The sequence below is a fragment of the Poecilia formosa genome, unplaced genomic scaffold, assembly GCF_000485575.1.
Source record: "Poecilia formosa unplaced genomic scaffold, Poecilia_formosa-5.1.2 Scaffold257, whole genome shotgun sequence".
In the NCBI taxonomy this organism is placed as follows: domain Eukaryota; kingdom Metazoa; phylum Chordata; class Actinopteri; order Cyprinodontiformes; family Poeciliidae; genus Poecilia; species Poecilia formosa.
The window spans coordinates 163,843-185,081 of record NW_006800196.1 but is presented as its reverse complement, the minus strand read 5'-3'; the positions used below and the strand labels follow the sequence as shown (position 1 = coordinate 185,081).

The 21,239-nt window shown below is 38.1% G+C and overlaps 1 protein-coding gene and 2 long non-coding RNA genes across 3 annotated transcripts in view; 2 read left to right on the top strand and 1 right to left on the bottom strand.

Annotated features, from left to right (window-relative positions):
* The window catches only part of acvr1c (activin A receptor type 1C), a 20,156-nt gene extending 7,351 nt beyond the window's left edge, over window positions 1–12,805 (bottom strand). Inside the window, exons 1-3 of the mRNA XM_007570266.2 lie at window positions 12,351–12,805; window positions 4,808–5,038; window positions 770–1,012 (exon numbers count right to left, since the gene is read on the bottom strand). Of these exons, the coding sequence (XP_007570328.1) occupies window positions 770–1,012; window positions 4,808–5,038; window positions 12,351–12,420 (544 nt within the window). The 5' untranslated portion in view covers window positions 12,421–12,805. The remainder of the gene's footprint in view (window positions 1–769; window positions 1,013–4,807; window positions 5,039–12,350) is intronic.
* On the top strand, window positions 11,787–21,239 carry LOC107838449 (uncharacterized). The gene is made up of 3 exons (XR_001664515.1): window positions 11,787–11,798; window positions 20,504–20,506; window positions 21,164–21,239. It is a non-coding gene; the product is annotated as an uncharacterized LOC107838449 (long non-coding RNA).
* On the top strand, window positions 19,749–20,203 carry LOC107838448 (uncharacterized). The gene is made up of 3 exons (XR_001664514.1): window positions 19,749–19,776; window positions 19,903–20,016; window positions 20,122–20,203. It is a non-coding gene; the product is annotated as an uncharacterized LOC107838448 (long non-coding RNA).

Below are 21,239 nucleotides of genomic sequence, written 5' to 3'. Positions count from 1 at the left end.
CTTTGTTACAAGTTACGATGGAGACACAAGAAGCTATGGCCACATGGCAGCATCTTGCTGAGGGGACGTTTTTTATTCAGTAGGTACAATCTGTTTGACAGAGTTAATGAAAGCTAGATTAAGCTAAATATGAGGAAGAATTGAATTGATTTTATTTGAATAGGACGGTGCGTATTAATGACTGAACGATATTGTTGTAAATACACTGGATTTAGCAAAATGTTAATTTCCATCCTTAGTCCAAGAAGAAGAAGGACAGTGACACTAAACATATAGTCAGACCTAAAATGTAATAGTTTAGATCAAAGTATGCAAGTCTTCAAACACCATATTTTCAAGTTGATGTCAATGGAGGGAGGCTCTTTATCCAATCAGACTGAACCTGAGCTTTTTTGGAATAAAAAAAACAGCAAAATGTTTGGTCTCGAAATGGCAGAGATATACACAAAAATCTTGAGACTTTAACAGAATATAAAGGCATGTCACATTTATATAATTCTATTATATAATGTTATATATCTATTATATAATGTTACATTATACTTATTTGCAAAATATTTCTGAAAACCTGCTCTCCTTTGTCCACATGCTTCACCAATATACAGTAATTTGTGTTGCTCTATCACATAAAACATGCATATAATATGAAACAGAACGCACTTAAATTTGTAACTCCAATATGAAAACAACAAGAAATCTCAGGCTTGTTTTAGTACATTTGGCAAGACACTGTAAGAGCCTCATTGAGAACGAATAGGACTCCTCTCACCTGACCCTGAGCCAGATGTGCTCATGTCATAAATCAGATCTTTGAGGCATTTATCAGGAGACATAAGCATCTGATCATCCAGGGGCTCCTCGGGGTCTTGCTTATGTGCTCTGCCGTAGGCACAACGGTGTCCCTGCACGACACACACCCCCAGCAGGATCCCCACACACAGCAAGCAGGAGGGCACCAGGATCACCACCATGAGCTGCAGTCTGCTCCAGCCCGGCTCCTCTGAAGGCCTCTCTGATGGTGCACACATAAGTAACAACATTCTCAGCATTATTAGCATTTTTACTGCATCCTTAAGGCTTTGGTTTCCAAAGAAAAACAACAACACAAGCTTTTAAGAGGATTTGTGTCTGAGATTCTTGTCTCTTTGCTCCCCCTGGTGGTGTTTTCTCTAAGTGGCAGGCGTGTGGCACTCAACAAAGCAGCATATTATCAGCAGCTGTTGCCAAAATTTGCTCCCTGATTGAAATACTAAGAGTTGAAAAGGCACACCTCGTGCTTTGCAAATTGAAGACGCTGCTGCACGAATGCTAACAGATGTCGCTAATTTTGAAGGTGGAAACTCATTTTGCAAATGCACCGCTCCAGATGCCAAATCCCTGTTTTGCCTGAGAACCAGAACATTTAATTAATGCCCATAAATGCTATTAATCAAGAGTAATAAAGAGGCTTTTAGCAAATATAATCTTTGCTCTGCAGAACGCAAAATACATTGTATTTCTTAAAATCAAAATGTCTCCCCGTTTAAAGTTTTTGATGCATACTGATTAAATGCAGGTGCACTCGTCGTAAAAATTTAGGTTTGGCAAGGCAAAGTAATTTGACACCTCTGTCTGTGACCTTCGTTGTGTCTGTGGGAGGCCAGAGGAAACCTGGACACCATCAATATGTGGTAATATGAGCTCTACAGACATGAAAATGAGGCACAGTGAGTGCTGTGCAGCACCGTGCAAAAGTGTTCACACCCCTTTAGCGTTCTCACATTTTGTTACATTATAACAACAAACTTCAGTGCATCTGATGTAAATCATTTCAGTATACATGTTCCAGCTGCATGTTAACGGTTGTCATTTTGGAAGGTAACTCTTCACCCTCGCCTCAAGTCTTTAGCAACCTCTAATACGTTTTCTTCAAGATTTGCCCTGTTTTTAGCTTCACCTATTAGCAGCTTACCTGTTCCTGCTGAAGAAAATATCCACACAGCAATATGCAGCCACTACCATGTCTAAGCATTTAGTGTGAAGTGCTGCGTTACTGTTCCACCCGACATGGTGTTTAGAGAAACGTAATCCAAAATATGTTAAATCTCATCTGTTCTATATGTTTGCTATGTTTTCTACATGGCTGAATACCAATCCATGCCACACTGTTCAGTTTTCCATTCAAAAATGCACAATTACACACTGCTTTGTATTTATATATAATGCCGCCAAATTTATTTAGATTTATTCATAGATCTAAATGTACGCAACCCAAACAACATTTGAAAAAGTCATGTTGCAAGGTGCTGAAATAGTACGACAGAGTAAAAGTCTTTTGAGTTGATGGGATATTAACACATGCACATGCTATCATTTAAATATAATTAAAATTCAACTTAAATCTTAGGAAAGTTCTTTCGTTTTTCCTGAGATGGACTCACCAGCTGGTCCTCAAGCATTCATTATGTGCAAATCAACAATTTGTGAACTTAACCACAGTTTCCTAAGATCTCTTTAGCCTTTTACCCAATTCATATCCTGCCAACTGAGGCTCCAAGTGAAGATCGGCAGATATGATGCAAAACAAGACCTCGCTCTCTTCTGTCCCAGTGGCTTAAGAACTTACGACCAATTATGTGTCTAAGAGACAGGCCGCTTGAAAATTATGCTCAACAGGCTTGAAGAATGAATAAAAGAAGAAATTTATATCCAGATTTAAAATGTTTTTTTTTTCCATTTCCAAAGAGGTTACACATGATACTGCTATTTAACAGGACAATGAAACCCATTGATTTTGTTGTCCTCATTCACAGTCGACACCATCAACCCCTGAGGGTCTTGACCCCCATGACCTTGTGCACTCACTGACATGCAGATGCATCTTGCACAGTAAATCTGCTGCATTTTACCGGGATGTTAGAAAATCTACCCCTCACTTACTTTAGTGTGAGTCCTTTTTTGTCAAAACTAATATTTCTTATTTCTAAAGTGGTCACGAATTAGTATTTTTTTAATTAAATATTATTAAATTGATCCCTGCCTATAGAACAGTTAGAGACCCCTTACAAACACTATTTTCACACAGAGTAACGGGATTCTGTTTCTGTAGTTTACTTTCTTCTAATGTTTAAAAGTCTTTTGTATTTTCAAAATCTAATAATGAATTCTTAATCAACAGTTTTTTAGCCTTTGTGAAAGTTTTGCTTTGGACTTTAGCTCATTTTTCATTCCTTTGTTCTCTAAGCTTCTTAATGCTGATCTTTGAATCATTTAGCCATGAACAAGCTGCTAAACTCAAGGAATGAGCATGTGTCGTGTCTCTACAATAAAGGCAACTTTACAAACAAGTGTTAAATTGGATATTTTGATATTTGACATTATTTGTTCCCATTTTTGGTTGGCTGTGTTAGAAACACCAACAAATACAAATGACAGACAGAAAATTGTTTTTTTAGCACCTAAAAAGCATTTAATTTTTTTTTTTTTTTTAGATAAAAAAATTTGAACATTTCCACATTTTGTCCCATTTTATTCACAAATCTAAATGTATATTACTGGGAATTCGTGTTACAGGAGAATACAAGGCAATGCATAATTGTGAATTGGCATAATAGAAATTTGTTCTGAGCCAACACTGGTTGAGTCACCTTTCACTGTAAATGCAGCTGTAAGTCTTTATGTCTCCATCAGCTTTACATAACATTTCTGCCCATTCATTCAAACTGAACTGAGCTTCTAAACATCAATTTTCAAGTCTTTCCAAAAATTGTCAATTGGATTTAGGTCTGACTGAGTGATAAGCACATTATATGCTTTGATGTAAACCATCCTCTTGTAGCGCTCTGACTGTTCAAAGTCATAATCTTGCTCTACGGTGAACCACCAGGCCTGACTCAAAATCCTGCAAACTTTTTTTTTTCTTTTTTTTCCCCTCCCAGGATTTTCCTGTATTTAGCTGCATGCATGTTTCCCAAAACTACAACCAGTTTCCTGGCTCCTGCTGAAGAAAGGTATCCCCAAAACACGATGCTGCCATGGTGTGTTCAGGGTGATGTGCAGAATTTTTCCATTATTAACTTTTCCCATTAAGATCTGATTTATTGTTTGTTTTTCGATATTGTATTTTCTGACAAACCTCCGAGGCTTTCACAGAGCCGTATTTATGATTCGAATAAATCACACAGAGGTCGGTTACAGAGTAAAAGGGAAGTTTAATATAAACCTCTGTGGTCATAAATGCCAAAAAGTTCAAAAAGGGGTGTGAATACTTTTGCGAGCCACAGTTTATTTGTAAAACTATGTGTGCTGACAACAGAACAAAGCTGTTTTAAGTTATCTATGACTTGTGGATTTTTGCAAGAACTAGCAGTAAGCAAACAGCGAATAGACTGACACGGTATAAAGTGAACCTTCCAGAGTTTTCCATTGAACTCCAGAGGTGTGAAAAAAAGCTTCCCTGTGCTTTGGGCCATTTTCTACCCAGCAGAGAGGCTCTCTGAACAACATGCCTGACAAAGTATTTATTTATAAATCAGGGGAGGGCCGTCGCATAACCTCTGCCAGCTTTGTTATGTCACAGGATCTAGGCGGATCAGCATCCACCTCGTCTGGCCGGGACCAGAATGAGTGGGAAATCCCTCACAGGCTGGACTGTTGTTTCTGTTGACCGAATAAAATTACTGAGACTAACAGACTGAGGAGATGATGGGTTTTATGCTTTTGTCCGTTTGCCAAGGAAATTGTCATCGGACACAGATTAGAAGAAAGTGACCTAAAATACAACACATCCAAAAGTGACAGAGCAGAAACGCATATTTTGTGGTTATACCTCGATGCAGGTGCAGGGTCTCATTGTTGCAGAAGTCGGTGAAGCAACAGTTCCTCTTGGAGACGTTTTTGGAGCTGTAGCAGAAAACCTGGCCCTTCATCTGGGAGGGGGACATGCAGGATTTGACCGTCTCCTCCTTCCCGTCAATCAGCATCACAGAGTTCCAGCAGGCTCCGTCTGCGGTCGTCTCACAGGTGTAGTTGGCGCACAGCGGGCACACACACTTCAGACCTGAAGCACAAAAAAATCAGATTGTGTTTATTACTTCTTCCCCCTCCTCCCCTCCCATCCACTGGCTAATTCATCAATGTGTGGAGAAAAAGCACCAAGACAAAACAGTTTTACTCTCAGCCTAGACGCGGCTCCTGCTGTTACATAAGAAAATCTGAGCTCTTAAATGGCAGGAGGTGGAAGAACCAGAGTAATGCCTCTTAGATTAACACCCGCATAATCTTGTGTTCTACTTGCAGCTGTCATGCTTTATTTGATAAGCTGCTGAATGACTGATGAGCGAGATGGCCCGCCACAGAAAACCTGGGAAATAAATGGATGAATGTTGCACAGTGCCAAACGAAACCAGTCAGGAGGTAGCTCCAATTACATGAATGGGAAAAAATAAATAAATAGATACTTATGTGTAATTAAATAATTCACACATTTGGATATTTGAATGTAAAATCACTGAAATTTTGTAAATAAATACATTTTTTGAAAAATGACATTTAGAGTTAAATTTATACTTTTATTCAAAGAACACCTAAAAAAAAAACAAAAGGTTGGAATTAAAAACTGACAGTCAACAAATACGGAAGGCAAATTTTAAAGGTTTATGAAACCCTTTACTTCTCAAACCGTTTCTCCAATTGTGTCGAAACAATTTTGTATCATTTTTAAAATGTGAGAAAAGCAGATTTTCTTTGATATTCTCCATCTTTTTTTTATTATTATTATTTTTAAAAGTGAGTTTTCAGATTTAGTTGGTATTCTTTGTTCTTCATCTTCAAAAAAAATAAAAAATAAATAAAACATCAGATAAAAGGAATGAAGGTGGCCAGGTTGAAGTTAGCAAGACCATTAAAACCGTAGGAAGAAAATTTGCTGGCTGGATTGAGAGGAACACCATTTAAATTTACAGTCTGATTGTAACCCTCAGGTGGTGATTAATCACTCTGAGGTGTTTCTCTGTGTGTGCAAACCGTTAAGGCGAGAATTACAAGGAGGAAACCTTTCATGTTTCCGTCGGAACAAAATTCGGTTTCTGGCGCAAAAGGACGTCATAAAACCCCGGTTGGAAACAAGTTCACTCAACTAATAATATGCAACAGATCGTACAACAAAGGAGCTGAATGAGAACACAAGGTGAAAAGAGAACATCTACAACAGGCATTATGGTTTGTAATTGCAGAACAAGTTCCCTTCAGAACGACAACTTTATTTCCTTTTCTAAAACAAATTATTCTCCACTGAAGAGTCATGCAGTCGATAGGGCTGTCGCTTCACAGCAAGGGAGTCAAGATTCAAATTCCAGTCGGGGCCTGCATGCGTGGAGTTTGCATGCTTTCCTGGTTGCATGCTTTCACTTGAATGTTAGGCATCTTGTCTCTAAATTGGCCTTATGAGTGAATTTGTGAATACACAGTAGTTTATCCTGACTGTCTCTATTGTTGCCCTGTGATAGAAAGGCACCCTGTCCAGGGTGCACCCTCCATCTCCGTCCCCCGCTACCTCGAAAGGACCCGAGCACCATGTAGAACAACTCATTACCCGTAAACCTAAAAACAAAAACAAAAACAAAAAAATCACCTAAATTCCTGGATAACCTTTGCAACCACACATGTAGAGAACACAGATAGACGAAGGCATCAAACTTTTAAATATCTGTTTTTATGAGGAAAAAAAAAGAACAAACATTACATGTTCCACCTTAAAGCACACCATGGTGGTGGTGGCAGCATCATGCTGTGGGGGAGCTTTTTGGACTTAATGAGAAGTTGGTTGCAGCTAAATTTGGAGCAAAACTGGACAAAAACCTCACGGAGAATGCAAAACACCATTGTTGATCTTCAAGCACAGAGATCTGCAACCGTCATTTTCAAAACCACAAGTGACTCTTTGGACCTTCAACAAATAAAGTTAAAAAATGATAAGGAACCAAGAGATGTTCTTTAAAAATATACAAACAAATGTTGGGTTTTGCAGTTTTTCATTTTTTCCCTAGGATATTTGCAGTGATTTCCACAGCAGAATTACTCTACTAGAAATATCTGTTTTGCTATCATTAGTCTGGAAACTATGCTTGTTTTGTTTTGTTTTGTTTTGTTTTTTTTTTACATACTTTTTCACAAAAAAACATCCCATAAAAAAATTTCTGTCATTTTAAACATGTGAGAAAAGTGAGTTTTCAGATTTAGTCGGTATTCTTTGTTCTTCATCTTTAAAAAAAATAAATAAATAAAACATCAGATGAAAGGAATGAAGGTGGCCAGGTTGAAGTTACGAAGACCATAAAAACCGTAGCAGAAAATTGCTGGCTGGATTGAGAGGAACACCATTTAAATTTACAGTCTGACTGTAACCCTCAGGTGGATTAATCACTCTGAGGCGTTTCTCTGTGCGTGCAAACCGTTAAGGCGAGAATTACAAGAAGGAAACCTTTCATGTTTCCGTCGGAACAAAATTCAGTTTCTGGCGCAAAAGAACATCACAAAAAGCCCGGTGCATTTGGAAATAAGTTCACTCAAACTAAAAATATAAACTAGTTTTGCTACAGTCGTTAGGACTGCTGCTTCACGGCAAACAGACGTGCAGTCGGGACCTGCAAACACGGCGTTTGCATGTTTTCCCTGTGTATGCCCGAGTTCCCTCCGCAACCAAATCTCCACATGCATGTTTGGTATTTTTGTCTCTAAATTGCCCTTAGGTGTGACTGTGTCGCCCGTGATGGAAAGTGGTCCCGTCCAGAGTGTTCCCTGCATCTTGACCCCCTGCTACCTAGCAAGGATCCCAGTACCATGTGGAACAACTCATACCCTTGAAACCTGAATTCCTGAATAGCTCATGAAAAACGCAAACGCTACATTTCCCCCGTAAAATACTCCACGCGCTCTTGGTTTAATATAAGTAGGAACAGAAATGTGCACCTTTCAGAGCGATTTCACCTTTGCCTCGTGAGTTTTCACAGAGGGACGGTCAAGACAAAAGTCTTGAGTATCATCAAGACGTTTTTAGGCAAATCTGAGACTTCAATCGTCAGAACTGAAATGATCTGATTGAAATGAGACACGCAGTGATTTAGATGTTACTTCACATTGTCAGTCAGGTTGCATTTAAATTACATCAAAAAAAAAAGTTTGATGACTCAAAGCGTCTAAGTGTGAAAAAAGAAGACAAAAACTAAAAAAAAAAACTAAAAAAAAATCCAGAAGGCTGCAAATACTTTGAGTTGCTTAGTAACAAGAACATTCATTTCTTCAGCTACATTTCTGTAAGTGTAAAGCAGTTATTCTTTAAAATCACGCAGACGTTGTATTTTCTGCTCTTCACTTTTGGCAGACTGGTCTCGTAAACCGGTAATGTGTTTACGACTACACACATCTAATCCTATACAATGGACTTAAATATACTGTCTACCATTCTCTGTGGTTTCTCTGGTTATAGTGTAAAACTTTACACACTCCAATCTCTTTTTAAGGAAACGGGGAGTGTGTGTGTGTGTGTGTGTGTAACATATCTGTGATGCTTGTGTTTGGAACTATAGCTTTACTTAAACAGCCACCACAGCCTGACTGAACCTCAGACAGTATAATATGATAATAACAAAGTTGAGCTCCAGCACAACTCCCATCTTATTTTCATTCCTAAATTCTTCTCTGGTCTGGATTTCCCACACTTTCCTTTGCAGTTTCTATACTACTCCTCTTTGGGGATTTTTTTTATTTTTTATTTTATTTTTGAGTCAGAGCAGATTTGTTGTTCCTTTTATCTCCGGAGTCGGAGCTAAAACAAGCAAAACAAATCACTGAGGAAGTCGGATTCAGCTAAACAAGACAGAGGTGTCCGAGTCATTTTGGGCCTTGAAAGTGTTAACATGGAGTGTTTGTGGATTGTGGACACAGTCCACACCGTAGAATATCATCACTGATTCTAAATACGCATCCCTGTTCTCTTAAAATAGACGTTCTGGTTTTCCAGAGCCTTGGCTGGAATGTGTATGTGCTTTTTCTTTTTTTCTATGTCCATTTGATCTTTTTTGTTTTCTGTTCCCTCAAGTTGAGAGAAAATATCTGCAAAAAACATTGTTGAAAGTCAGTTGTTTTTTTTTTTGTTTGTTTTTTTTTGCTGTTGTTGTTCTTCAGGGAAACTACAGCATTTTCATAAGGATGAGTCAAAGATTCATTGATTTGAAAGAAACACCTCGTTTTGTCTTAGTGACAACCTAAACTATATTTGGACCAGAATGGCAAAAAAAAAGAGTTGAAGCAGCTGAAGTAGTGAGATCGCGAGAACTACTTTCAAACACAAAGAAAACTGAGACGCGTGGGAGAAAACAAACAAAAACATTGAAAATCATAGTGCAGAAACAGAAAAAAAAAACTACAAAAAAAGTTAAAAGAATGAAAAAATCTATTCCATTCTTTTATTCTTAAAACTCACACAGCTTTATGAATGCCCACTAAAACAGCCGGGCTCTGCCATATTTGGATGATGATGTAGAGACAGAGTAGTCAGAGAACGTCGTGTTTTTTTGTTTTTTTTTTTTACTAAAAAAGGCCGTTTTAAACAAGATCGTGTCAAATGAGTGTGCAGCTCTTTACTGGCAAAACAGAAATAGGATGGAGTGTGAACTTCATCTGTGCAGGACAATCAGATTGGTTTCGTGAACATATTTCTCTAAAATCACCAACAACAATCTGCTTGTTGGAAGCTATTTTTGCTTTAGGGTTATGAACCAATTATAATCTTATGTTTAAGGTAAGGAACCATCCAAAGCTGATGAAAAGGTATGTAAACTTTGAGAGGTTTTCCAGGTGAAAAACTGTTTTCTTCACAGTTCTCTTTTTTTGTGTTCTCACGGCTCAAAATGTATGCCGATGTCCACAGGTCATGCAAAATAAATAATTCCTCTCTCCAAATTATTTTTCTGCATGCTAAGCCATGACAATTAACTTCATCTGGCACAGGATTTGCTCCACATATGAATCAAATTAAGGAGAAGGTGGTTCATGTGCAGCATTAGCTACTCTGGACTTTTAGGTGCCGGGCACTTTGTGAAAAAAACAGACTGCAGCGGGCGAATAGAATATGAGAGGCATAACAGACAGAATAACATTTTGACAGCTAGTGAGTGAATCTCAACCTCATGTGGAGAAAAGTGACTTTCACAAACACTGTATGGTGCACGAAAATAAAATAGGCTGTTCTGGTCACGTAGTTGCGATGAGGGATGTTCTGACACGTCTGTCCACATCTAAGTGACAACAATGATTCTACCTGAATCCTGTCAAAATTTAAGTATTTCAAATTCTTTTTTTTCCTTTTTTTTTTTTTAACAGACAGTTATTCTCCACTGTGGTTAATTACAGGCAGACTGGGTGAGCCATATAACAGTTCAAATCTCTCCGTAAGAGTGCCAGTTTGTTAAGTCTCCTTGTTAGCACAATATTTCTCCTGACTTCTTCGTCCTCAACCATAAATAGCCATATAAATCTTTACCTTGTGAATTTGTAGACCTTGCTACTATCACTACTTTTTGTGGGTTGGCCTTTGGGCTTTAACTGCGTTTTCGGCTCTCTTGAGCTCATGTTGTTTTTCTTTATTGGTGTCACAGAAACAGATTAGTGACAAGCAAGGAAAAGTTATAGAAATCATATCTGTCATTTAAAAACCTGCTAACGCAGCTTCTATTAGAAGCAACACTATTAAGATGCTTGCTCAACAAATATTTTTCTGACATTAGGAGACATTTGTATTCTGTTGGAAGTTCATTCTAGCTTGTTTTTCATCAGATCACACTGAAGACTGTGAAGCTACGGATTATTCTCATCAATTAAATTGGTGACATTCAAATAAATGATCCACTATGCTTTGCTCAAACAGCTGACCAAACCAATATATAGTGCCAGACGTATTTATTGGCAGGCAAGAAAAACATACTTCCACTGCAGTGGCAAAATCTCACAGCTAACAACCTTTCATTTGAGCACATTTATTAATTTAGGTAACATCCAATGTTAGGGAGTTTTTAACAAAACCATCTGTGACACAGTCATTGGTACTCCTGCTGTCAATATGTTGAAGGCGACTGATTGTGGGCCTGATAAACCATTTCTGTGTTTTTGGATCATTAACCTTGTTTATCACCCTATCATAGCCCTTAACATGCACAGTGCAATAACAATTTATAGGAGTGTAAGCAGAGACGGGATAGCTGCCTTGCTTGACACAGTTCAAGATGCTCAGATTTTTTTTTCTTTTTTTTTACATTATGTATCTAACTGCAAATATGGACAAGTTTAGACAGGTAGCTGTTTTCTGACTTTATGGCATGTTCCCTTCTGTTTTCTGTTTTGAAGAGTATTGGACATGGCATGTGAAACAAAGTGGAAAAAAAAAGAAAAAAGTTGTGAACCTCTTAGAGGAACTTAGAAACTCTGATAAACTTCCAAAATCTTTAATTAAAACAAAAGCTTCATTTACATTTGTTTTGAAGTGATTGCTAGATGTGCCAATAGTAACTGTGTTTACAAAAATAGAGCTTCACACTACACTGAATAAATGCATTAAAATTAAAGGGTGAGTTGACAATTTGTGTCAGGTTGTGCAATAAAAACTGCATTTAAGTTAATTTTTTCACTGCAGGTTATATTTTTTTTATCATTATAAATGCATAATCACACATCAACAAGTATAAAATGGACCATAAATAAATCATTTTTTCTTTGACTGCATTTTTAGTGATGGATGATAAAATCCCTCAGGTCTAATAAAGACAGTCATGCACTATTGCACAATCAGCTTTAATCTGTGACAGAAAACTAGGTAAAAGTTTGCAGGAATATGCTTTAATCAGCCAAACCTTCCACTTGCTTTAACAAGGTTGAGGTTGCAATTTATAAAGTACAAAATATATCATGGAGTTGTGCTGACTGGGAAAGGAGATTGAATAATCAAATGAAATACTGGGCAGAGACAATAAAAAAAATTGCTTTGAGGAGCTACTGTACATAAATCTAGTTGTATGTGGGGAAAGGTTGAAGAAAAGCTTAATTATAAAAGTGTAATTAAATTTCTTTGTTTTTTTATTTTAGTTTCAAAGCTTTTTCTGAAAGGAAAAAAGAAAAAAAACAGCTTAGGGTTAGTGGTGTGCAAGTATGAAGAGTACTTCACAGACCGACACGCTTAATTGATGATGTATAATTGCGTCTGAGATTTAAAAAAATCATCCCATTTATAGTAACCCAAACTTTATAGAGCAAAAACAACAACAACATGAAACGACAAAAACAACTCCTGTGTTTCATGCACACGGAGACGAGCAGCCTACCTGCGGTCAGCTGGGCGACGCACAACAAGATCAACGCCACCTGAAAGCTCTGCTCCCCGGCAGCAGTCATGGCAAGAGGCGCATTTGCTCCCCCTTCCTGAGCGCACCGTCTCCGCAGGCAGCTACTCTACAGAAAACACCAGGATACACATCGTGTTTTTGTTTTGTTTCTTTTAAACGGGAAAGTCCGTGCACTCTCTGCGACCCGCCACAGTGAAACCGATCTGGGAGGAAACTGCAAAGCGCTGCTTGCTCCGCCTCTGCTGACCGGGATTTAGGCGGATTAGCGCCGCAGACCTCCGATCCAGACATGTGAATGGAGCAGAGTGAAAGTGTGCAGCGACATCCATTTAACCGCAGCAGGTCCACCTCCACCTCCTTGTCACTGCCTGCCTGATGAATATGGAAATTACCTCCAGTCTGCGTGCACAGTAAATATAATCAAATGAAGCTGCATCAACGCCGAGGACTTAAAAAAGATGGGAAAAAAGTTACATTTGATGAGTGTTATGCAATCATTAAACGATTTTAATGGCTTAATTGTGACATTTTCTAAATAAAACACTTCGAGAGTGATCTGAAAAAGGCTTTGTTTGTACATCTGCACAAATAGAGAAGATTAGAAATGAGCAATCCCTTAAAACCTGTGTGTCTCGCCCAATGACGGATCCAGTGAGATAATTTGAGATAACTGGAAAGGAATTTTGACTCGTTAAAACGTAATTGAAGATATCTTGAATTATTATTCTTACTAGTCAGAATGTAAATGCAGATGTTTTACATTAACATTCTGGATAATCAAAATGTAGTTTTGTCTTGTCAAAATGCATGTTTAGATATCTGGAATTTAATTACGGCTAGTCAGACGAAACTAAATTTATGTTAAAACTGCTTGCCATAATAGTATAATTCTTATACTTTTGACTCAAATGGCGGCTTTGTAATAACGTGATAAGGTAAACATTCCAATAGCCTACCTACGTTTTATGTTAGTTTACTATCAATGCTTAGTTTTACTGTTTAAATTAATACCAAGAGTATTGATTAGAGGAATTCAGCTCAGAGAAAGTTTCACAGTAACACAGCTGATGCCTTGACAACGGCTCCTGGGTTTACATACAGAGCAAAGAGTCTCTTTTAATGCACTTTGCATGGTGAACCTGTCTGTCTATCTATGTGTTACTCTGGGTATTCTTCCTAAAACAAAAACAATCTTTTTAGATCAATTGGGCACTTTAAACAGTCAGGTAAGCGCGTGTTGTTGACAGGCCTGTTTCAGTGTTGACTTCAAATTATCAATGCCATTGAATGACTAGAAAAAGTTTTATCATCAGTGCCATTTATAAATCACTCATTATCCAAAGCCGCGCGCCGCAGTAGAAGAATCCCGTCAACTAAATGAAACCTGGAGATATAGACATTTCAACACGGAAAAGGAAAAAATAACGCAGAAAAATCGTTGAAACCGCCTTTTCTCTCCTTCTCTCTCTCTCTCTATGTGACGGCTACACGGAGACTCGTTGCCATAACAACTGACAACAGTGCCACTGTGTGTCAGGATTAAGCACCAAAAAACTCTCAAACATGTCCCACTCAAAGAACAGAACTTTCAGTCTGTCACATGTTTTTAGACTTGATGTTTATTTTATGATTATTAATAAGGGATATTAGTCCCTTATTAATAGCTAACAGCAGAGATTAGCTACCGCTGCTGTTAGCTAATCTGTGGTGGTTTAGCTCATTTANGATACATTTTTGTGTTTATTTGATTCCTATTCAAGACACTTTGATAAGAATGACTATATATGTAATATAGGCGGCTACAGAGTATCTTTGTTTACATTTTTGATTCGTGGTGTGCCTCGAGATTTTTTCAATTAAAACAGTGTACCTTGGCTCAAAAAAGGTTGAAAAACACTGGACTAGAATAAGTTTTATCATTAGTGCCATTTATAAACCACTCATTATCCAAAGCCGCGCGCCGCAGTAGAAGAATTCCGTCAACTAAATGAAACCTGGAGATATAGACATTTCAACACGGAAAAGGAGAAAATAACGCAGAAAAATCGTTGAAGAACTTAAAACCGCCTTTTTTCTCTCTCTCGCTCTCTGTGACGGCTACACGAGACTCGTTGCCATAACAACTGACAACAGTGCCACTGTGTGTCAGGATTAAACACCAAAAAAACTCTCAAACATGTCCCACACAAAGAACAGAACTTTCAGTCTGTCACAGTTTCATGTTTCTAGACTTGATGTTTATTTTATTATTATTAATAAGGGATATTAGTCCCTTATCAATAGCTAACAGCAGAGATTAGCTACCGCTGCTGTTAGCTAATCTGTGGTGGTTTAGCTCATTTAAACACCTGCTCCAATGATCTATCAGAGTTGGTGTGTGGGTAACCGTTTCATATTGTTTTGTAACTGAACCGAAACACAGAATTCGACATAGCAAATTCCCTCTCCCTCGCTATATTTTTTTATTAGAACTTTTCCACCATGTTTGTTCTCTTTTGTATGGCGTACATTTAAGATTTTGCGAGTTATATTTGTTTTCTGTTACAAATAAAAAAGTGGGGTTTGCAATTTTATTCAACCTACTTTAATCAACACACTTTAGAAGAGATTAGGGGGAGTGCTAGCACTTTTTTTTTCCACTTAAAGCCCTGTTTACCACTCATAAACAACACACAGCTATGTTGCCAGCAGAATTACCAACAGAGGTGTGAATATCTGCAACTCCTAAAGAGTTACCCTGTTATATGCCCCTGCTTCAAATGGCTGGCTTAGCTCTTTAGCATGCTAATTAGCTAGCTCTGCCGAGGCCTGATGAACTGGTCATGTGACTCAGCTTTGCATTGGGGAATGATCTAAATATACACAACAATGACTTCAGACACTACCAATCAAGGTGGACAGCTATGTCTTGGTAGGTTTTTAGTCGTGTTATTATTTTTCATTTTTAGATAATTGACAGAACAGTCGTCTGTGTGACTTTCAATGCTAATGCCTTAGGGCAGGCTAACTGCTTTAAAATCACCTACAACATGATCTCTGATCTAAGAGATGTGTTCATGATGAATTGTCTAATGATTCCCAACAAACCGCTGAGACCTTATAGTAATGAAGCATCTGTACTAATCAAATTGGCGTCTCCTAATTATAATTTATTAAATGAGAACAATAAGCATAAGAGGGGCTTAGAACTTCCTAATATTTCATAATTCACTAAACTGTAAAATGATTTTCTTGACCATAGTTGAATGTTTGGGAATCAATGTAAAAGGTCAGACACTAATGTTATATAAAAGCCCCAAATATGTGGAAAATGTTTTCAATGAATTTAGCCAGATCTTATCGATTAAGTTGAATACATCTGAAATCTGTGGAGTCGGGAAAAAAGAAAACAAAACCGTTATTAAATTGAGTTTTTTTCCACAAAATAAATGAGTAATTGCCATTCTCATTATTCTCGTTCCCACTATTAAGTTGCGGCCACAATTTTTTTTCTCCCACGTCACCAGACCCACTTCATAGAGATCAAATAAAAAACAACAAATTATTTTCCCTTTTTGTTGTTTTTTTGTTTGTTTGTTTTTTTTAGCTTTCTTTTACATAAAGGGAGGACATAATAAAAACACATTGGCATATAACCTGCAACACTTAAAACACATCAACAGCTCTTTACATTACTGTAAAGTTTGAATACATAGAATGATATAAAACTTTCAACTTAAAACAAGTTTATTTATCTGGACAGAAAGCAAAAATGGCTCTTTGGACATGCTAACTGCACTTATGCAGTAAGCAAGTTATGCTAACTGCATAACTGCAATTAGCATAACTGCACGAACTGGACTTAGCAGTTAGCAGTTAGTGTTAAGTGTGTAAGTGTGACAGAAGTTCCAGTTTTACAAGCCTATAACGGCGAACTGCCGAGCTATTCCAGCAGCTCGACCTCGACGTTTGCTCACTAGCACTTCCGGTCGGCCAAGTAATCACAATAATGTGCCAGCAATGGAGAAACATCACAATATTTCTCCATTAAGCCTTTAACAACATTGTTAGGGTTGTTGGTGTTTGTATAATAATAAAATAGTTTCACCAGGTGTTTGCTAATTGCTGCTGCATCTAGTTTGAAGGAGCGGATTTTTAAAAATATTTTTACATTGGCAGTTTATGAAAAATATTTGGGACTTTTGCACACAAATGTTTAATCTTCAGGTAGGAGTCAGTAGATATTGCTGACATATCATTTTGTAATAAAATAAGCAGTTTAGTTATCTTAATAACATTTTAACACCTCATTGAATTCCTGATTACGGCCTCATCGAACTTCATCATGAGCGTTGCGGCTTTGTGACAGTGAACTTTGAACTGCTGAGGATGAGGATGGCCTCCATGATGCCACCTGTGAAGATTGCACATTTCAAGCCATCGTTTTCCCTGAGGACTGAGATGAAGGTGTTGATGAAGGGTTCGCTCTCGGTGATATAGAAGATCCTGTCATCGTCGTTAATCTGTTCAAGCTTAACGCTCCTCTCCACACAGCCACCTTGGAGATACAGAATCATAGTGGAAGACAGGAAATAAATATTTATTTCTGTTTAATTTCTCATAGTTTAATGTCCAAAAAAGAGACCCTGAAAACTAAAACATTTGCCCAGTGCCATATGATGCCTGATTGAATACGCAGGAAATCTGGAACTAAAAAAAAAGAGATATAGTTCACCATCCCTGTATTACTCATATTTGCATCAGACACAGAGACAAGTGTAGGATATGTTCTTAGACAAAGACGAAAATGAAAATAGTTCATCTAAAAATAAGTAAAAATTAAAATTTGAAAGCACAAGAGATGACCAATGTTGTAGATATAAAAAAAAAATCTGTTTTTTGGTGGTCCCATTCTGAGTGTCGGTGAGCTGACCCAGTTCTCACAGCAGGTGGCCATACAAGCTACACACACACACACACACACACACACACACAGCGGTTTGTATTCCTACCAATATTAGGACATTCATTTAGTAGCTACATATTTATGCCTCACAGAAATACTTTACTAGTCTATTCATAACCCAAACCCTTAACCAAAACTTACACATCTCTAAATCTACTAGAGCGCAGCAGAACTGCAAAAAAAACGTTCTCACCTTAAATCACCTTCTTTTGTTGGTGAATATTGTGAAAGTGGTACAATATGCCAGTAAAGTTTTAATGTTGTGCAGGAATAGATGGTTAGCAATCAATTTATGAGTTTTTCTTATTACAATGTTTCCTTCTTTCCAACAAGGTAAAACTGGTGTGCATCCATTTTTATTTAAACTTGATTCAAATCACTGTTTCTGATTTATTTAAGGTTAACAGCCAAAACACACAAATCATTTTAAAATTTATATTTCAAAAAGCTTCTTTAGAAATAGCTTTAAGTTTATTTCAAATGCAGTGGACATGGAGATGAAAAGGGAAATGAAAAATCAAAAATGGATGAGAGGATGAAGGATGAGGAGTTACTTAAAATAATTTAGCAATGGTACGAACTTGCTGTACTGAGAAGTTAAACACGACAGATTGTTAATGCACTTCAACTCTGTAAGAACATCAGCCACTTTTTTTTTATTAGAAATGTTTCATCAGCACATTGAGCTCATGTGATCCCTGGTCCGTAATGGTGGAGGTCTCTGGAGGTAAACACCGACTGGCAGTCAGGAAGACTGACACTGATGAGACATCCTACAACTCAGAGGCTGCACGAAGAACCACGATGGTCTCAGGGGCAGTTTACCAACATCTGAATACACTTTGAATTATATTATGAATGAATTCTGACACTTTTAAGTTATTTGCAACACCTTGACTAATATTAGTGCATGTATATTCGGCACTATTACAACTTTTATAGTAGTTTAATACAAAAACCCTCGTTGGCTCATGCGCACCATCTGAGCCACCTGCTTTCCTCCCGCTGCAAGAGGGAGGAAAGCAGGGTGCTGCCTTCCCCACCGCCAGGAGGCAGCACCCTGCTACAGATCCGAGTCTGGAAAAGCGGCCACTCCGAAATAGAGCCGAGCTGCTGAAGTAGAGCCGGTGGAAAAGGGGCATTATATTTTTTATTAACAAACAATTCTATGTTGTTAGTTTGGAGCATACACACGAATAAAACGCAAATACGTCTGTAGTTGGAGGGCCCATTTCCACCTCCTAATCTTATTTGCAGTCCGCTCCAACTCACGTGACATGACGTTCGAGCTTCAGCCTGTCATGTGATTCACCTTGCCGACGTCAGCTGCCTTGGGCCTACGCAACATACGCAGTGACGTAGCTAGATAAGTAAACTGTTGTATGACTTCACAAAGGGGTTGTACATACATATATATGTAAGATCTCTGTTATTTGTATTCACCTTCTTTCCTTCGCCTATTATTATTATTATTCGACATTTAAGAAATTTGACAAATGAGTTTCTTTCTGAGAGTTTCAAACTGGATTGGAGTCGGACTGGGGCTCTACAATCTTGAGCGACCCAAACCAGCACAAACCTATAAGGTACAGACATTCACTGACAACAGGACTCTACAAAAAATGGGAATACTTTCGTCCTTCAACGTGGTGGAGAAAACCAGAAGGTTTTGTACGGGAGTGCCATTGTCCGGCGAAGAACTTTTGCAGTCATTCCATTTGCCAACAGAAGCTAAGTCCTCTTCAACTCAAACACCCCATAATGAGTTCAGATATGGGAATATGCCTCTACTGCCACTTCCAGATGTTGCGGCAGTGAGGCCGAGAAGCCCACAGCCGCACTGTGTGAATCCAAGGCCTGACAAAAACAATTAACAAATCAAAAAGAGTATTTTACATAGTATTCAGTAGTATTTTCCTGTGGTGCTTAAAGTGTTTAGATTGATTTGACATAAAAACAAGCAATAGGAAACCTTTTGGGAGTGAAACTAGCTGCCCTTTGCCAACCAGGACAGGAAGCCACATTAAAAACAACCATTTCTTCTGACTAAAATGTGAACAGCTTCTATTTCTCAATCACAAAATGGAAAATATGTTCAAGCAGATTTGCAAAAAACAGATATTCAAACCTTAACTTCCTATTTTTAACTCTTCCCTTTTTATATGCCAAGTGCTCTGCTTCTTTTGGAAAGCATCCCCATCTGAGATTAGTAAAACAAAAGAGTGAAGCCAGAACAGCAGCTGCTAAGAACAGTATATGTTGGGAATATCTATGCAGAAACAATGTCAGGTAGCCTGTCTGTGGAGCCTGGCTGTGTTAAACATGTTCACTTTGAAAAGGACAACAGGGAAAGCATGGTGGACATCTACGTGAGTACGGAAAGCCTGCGAGTGTACGACAACCCCTGGGTGGAGGACAATTCGCCAAACCTCTCAGGACTTTCACAGGCTCAGTCCAAAAGTAAGAGCGCTGCTGATTCCGTGTAGAAGCTGCTGTACTGTAGCAAAGACAAAATACTCCTTGATGGTTTTTGTCTTGATAGTTTACTTTAAATACATGATTTAAGATATTTATTCCTTGTTTAAGTGTCTTTTGTCAGCGAAACGTCTGTGAAGAGGAGTACTTTCAAATGGGCCTGTGTTTTTATGGGTGTGGTGTGTTTGCTTCTACTGGCTGGAAACATCTACCTCGCAGTCCAAAGTAATTATTTTTAAATAAAGGAAAAAATACCCAAATTTGTATATTTGCTGTATGATGAGATATGCTGTAAGAGTATTTATTTTGTTTTCTTTCGTGTTGCAACAGAGACTCAGGAGCAAAGCATCTGGAGAAGCCACAAAATGCAGCTGGAGAAAAATAACTCAGATTACAGGACTGAACAGTTGACCATTATTAACAATAAACTCAAGGAAAAGATAAACACCTTGTACAGCAAGCTCTCCGGTAAGGATTAAAATCATGACACACACTACATGTCACGAATTGTGTTTTAGTGAGGAGAGGGAGAACCAGTACAGGCGGCACGGCAGAGTACTAAACAGCTAATTATCGGAAGCTACTTAAACTGAAACCAACACAGGACTTATCAGTTTGACTGTTAAGGCAACGAAGACTGACGAACAGGATGCGAGAACAACGACAACGATCCGACAAGAGACAAAGACAACAGATGGACTTAAATACACAGGGAGTATAACTCCCTCCAGGCAGAAAACGGACACAAGGCGTTCTTGATAGTTACTGGCATTTAATAATTATGCCGTGAGAACTGTACAAAAGACATAAAATACATTTTACAGAAAGAAAGACATTCACATAAAGAAAACTACGGTAAAACATTTACAATAAAGTGGCTTGACTTACAAAAACAGACTCATTACGTCATCCAACACGTGGCTAACAAACTTGACAAATTCTTAAAATAAACATTCTATTTACAAACAAAACTAAAATACAAAAATGCGTACCTCATTGGCCGCTTCAACCTGAAAGGGTTAATACAGAAACTCCTGTAGCCTCTTCTGTCAATCCAGCTACCGGAGCCTCGGTGCCTCACCAAATCTCTCCATCAATTAAGGAAATAATAAAGCATGCTGCCCTCTACAGAGTGCGGAGTGTAACTAAAAATATGTGCCTAAATGAAACAACAAATTAAACGTTGGTTCCACTCTGGTAACCTTTGCACAACTTATAATAAACATAAAATATTTTACATCAACTTAAAATCATCAAATTAAACCAAACTGTATAACTGCCGCCGATGGCAGGCACAGGGAGGGTAATCAGGGAATGAGACACACCTGGGAAGCAAACAGGGAAGACAGGACAGGGACAGGACTAAACACAGAAAACCTCGAAAATAACTACACAGAAAATACAGAACACAACAGTATCCCCCTGACAAGAGCAGCTACCAGATGCCC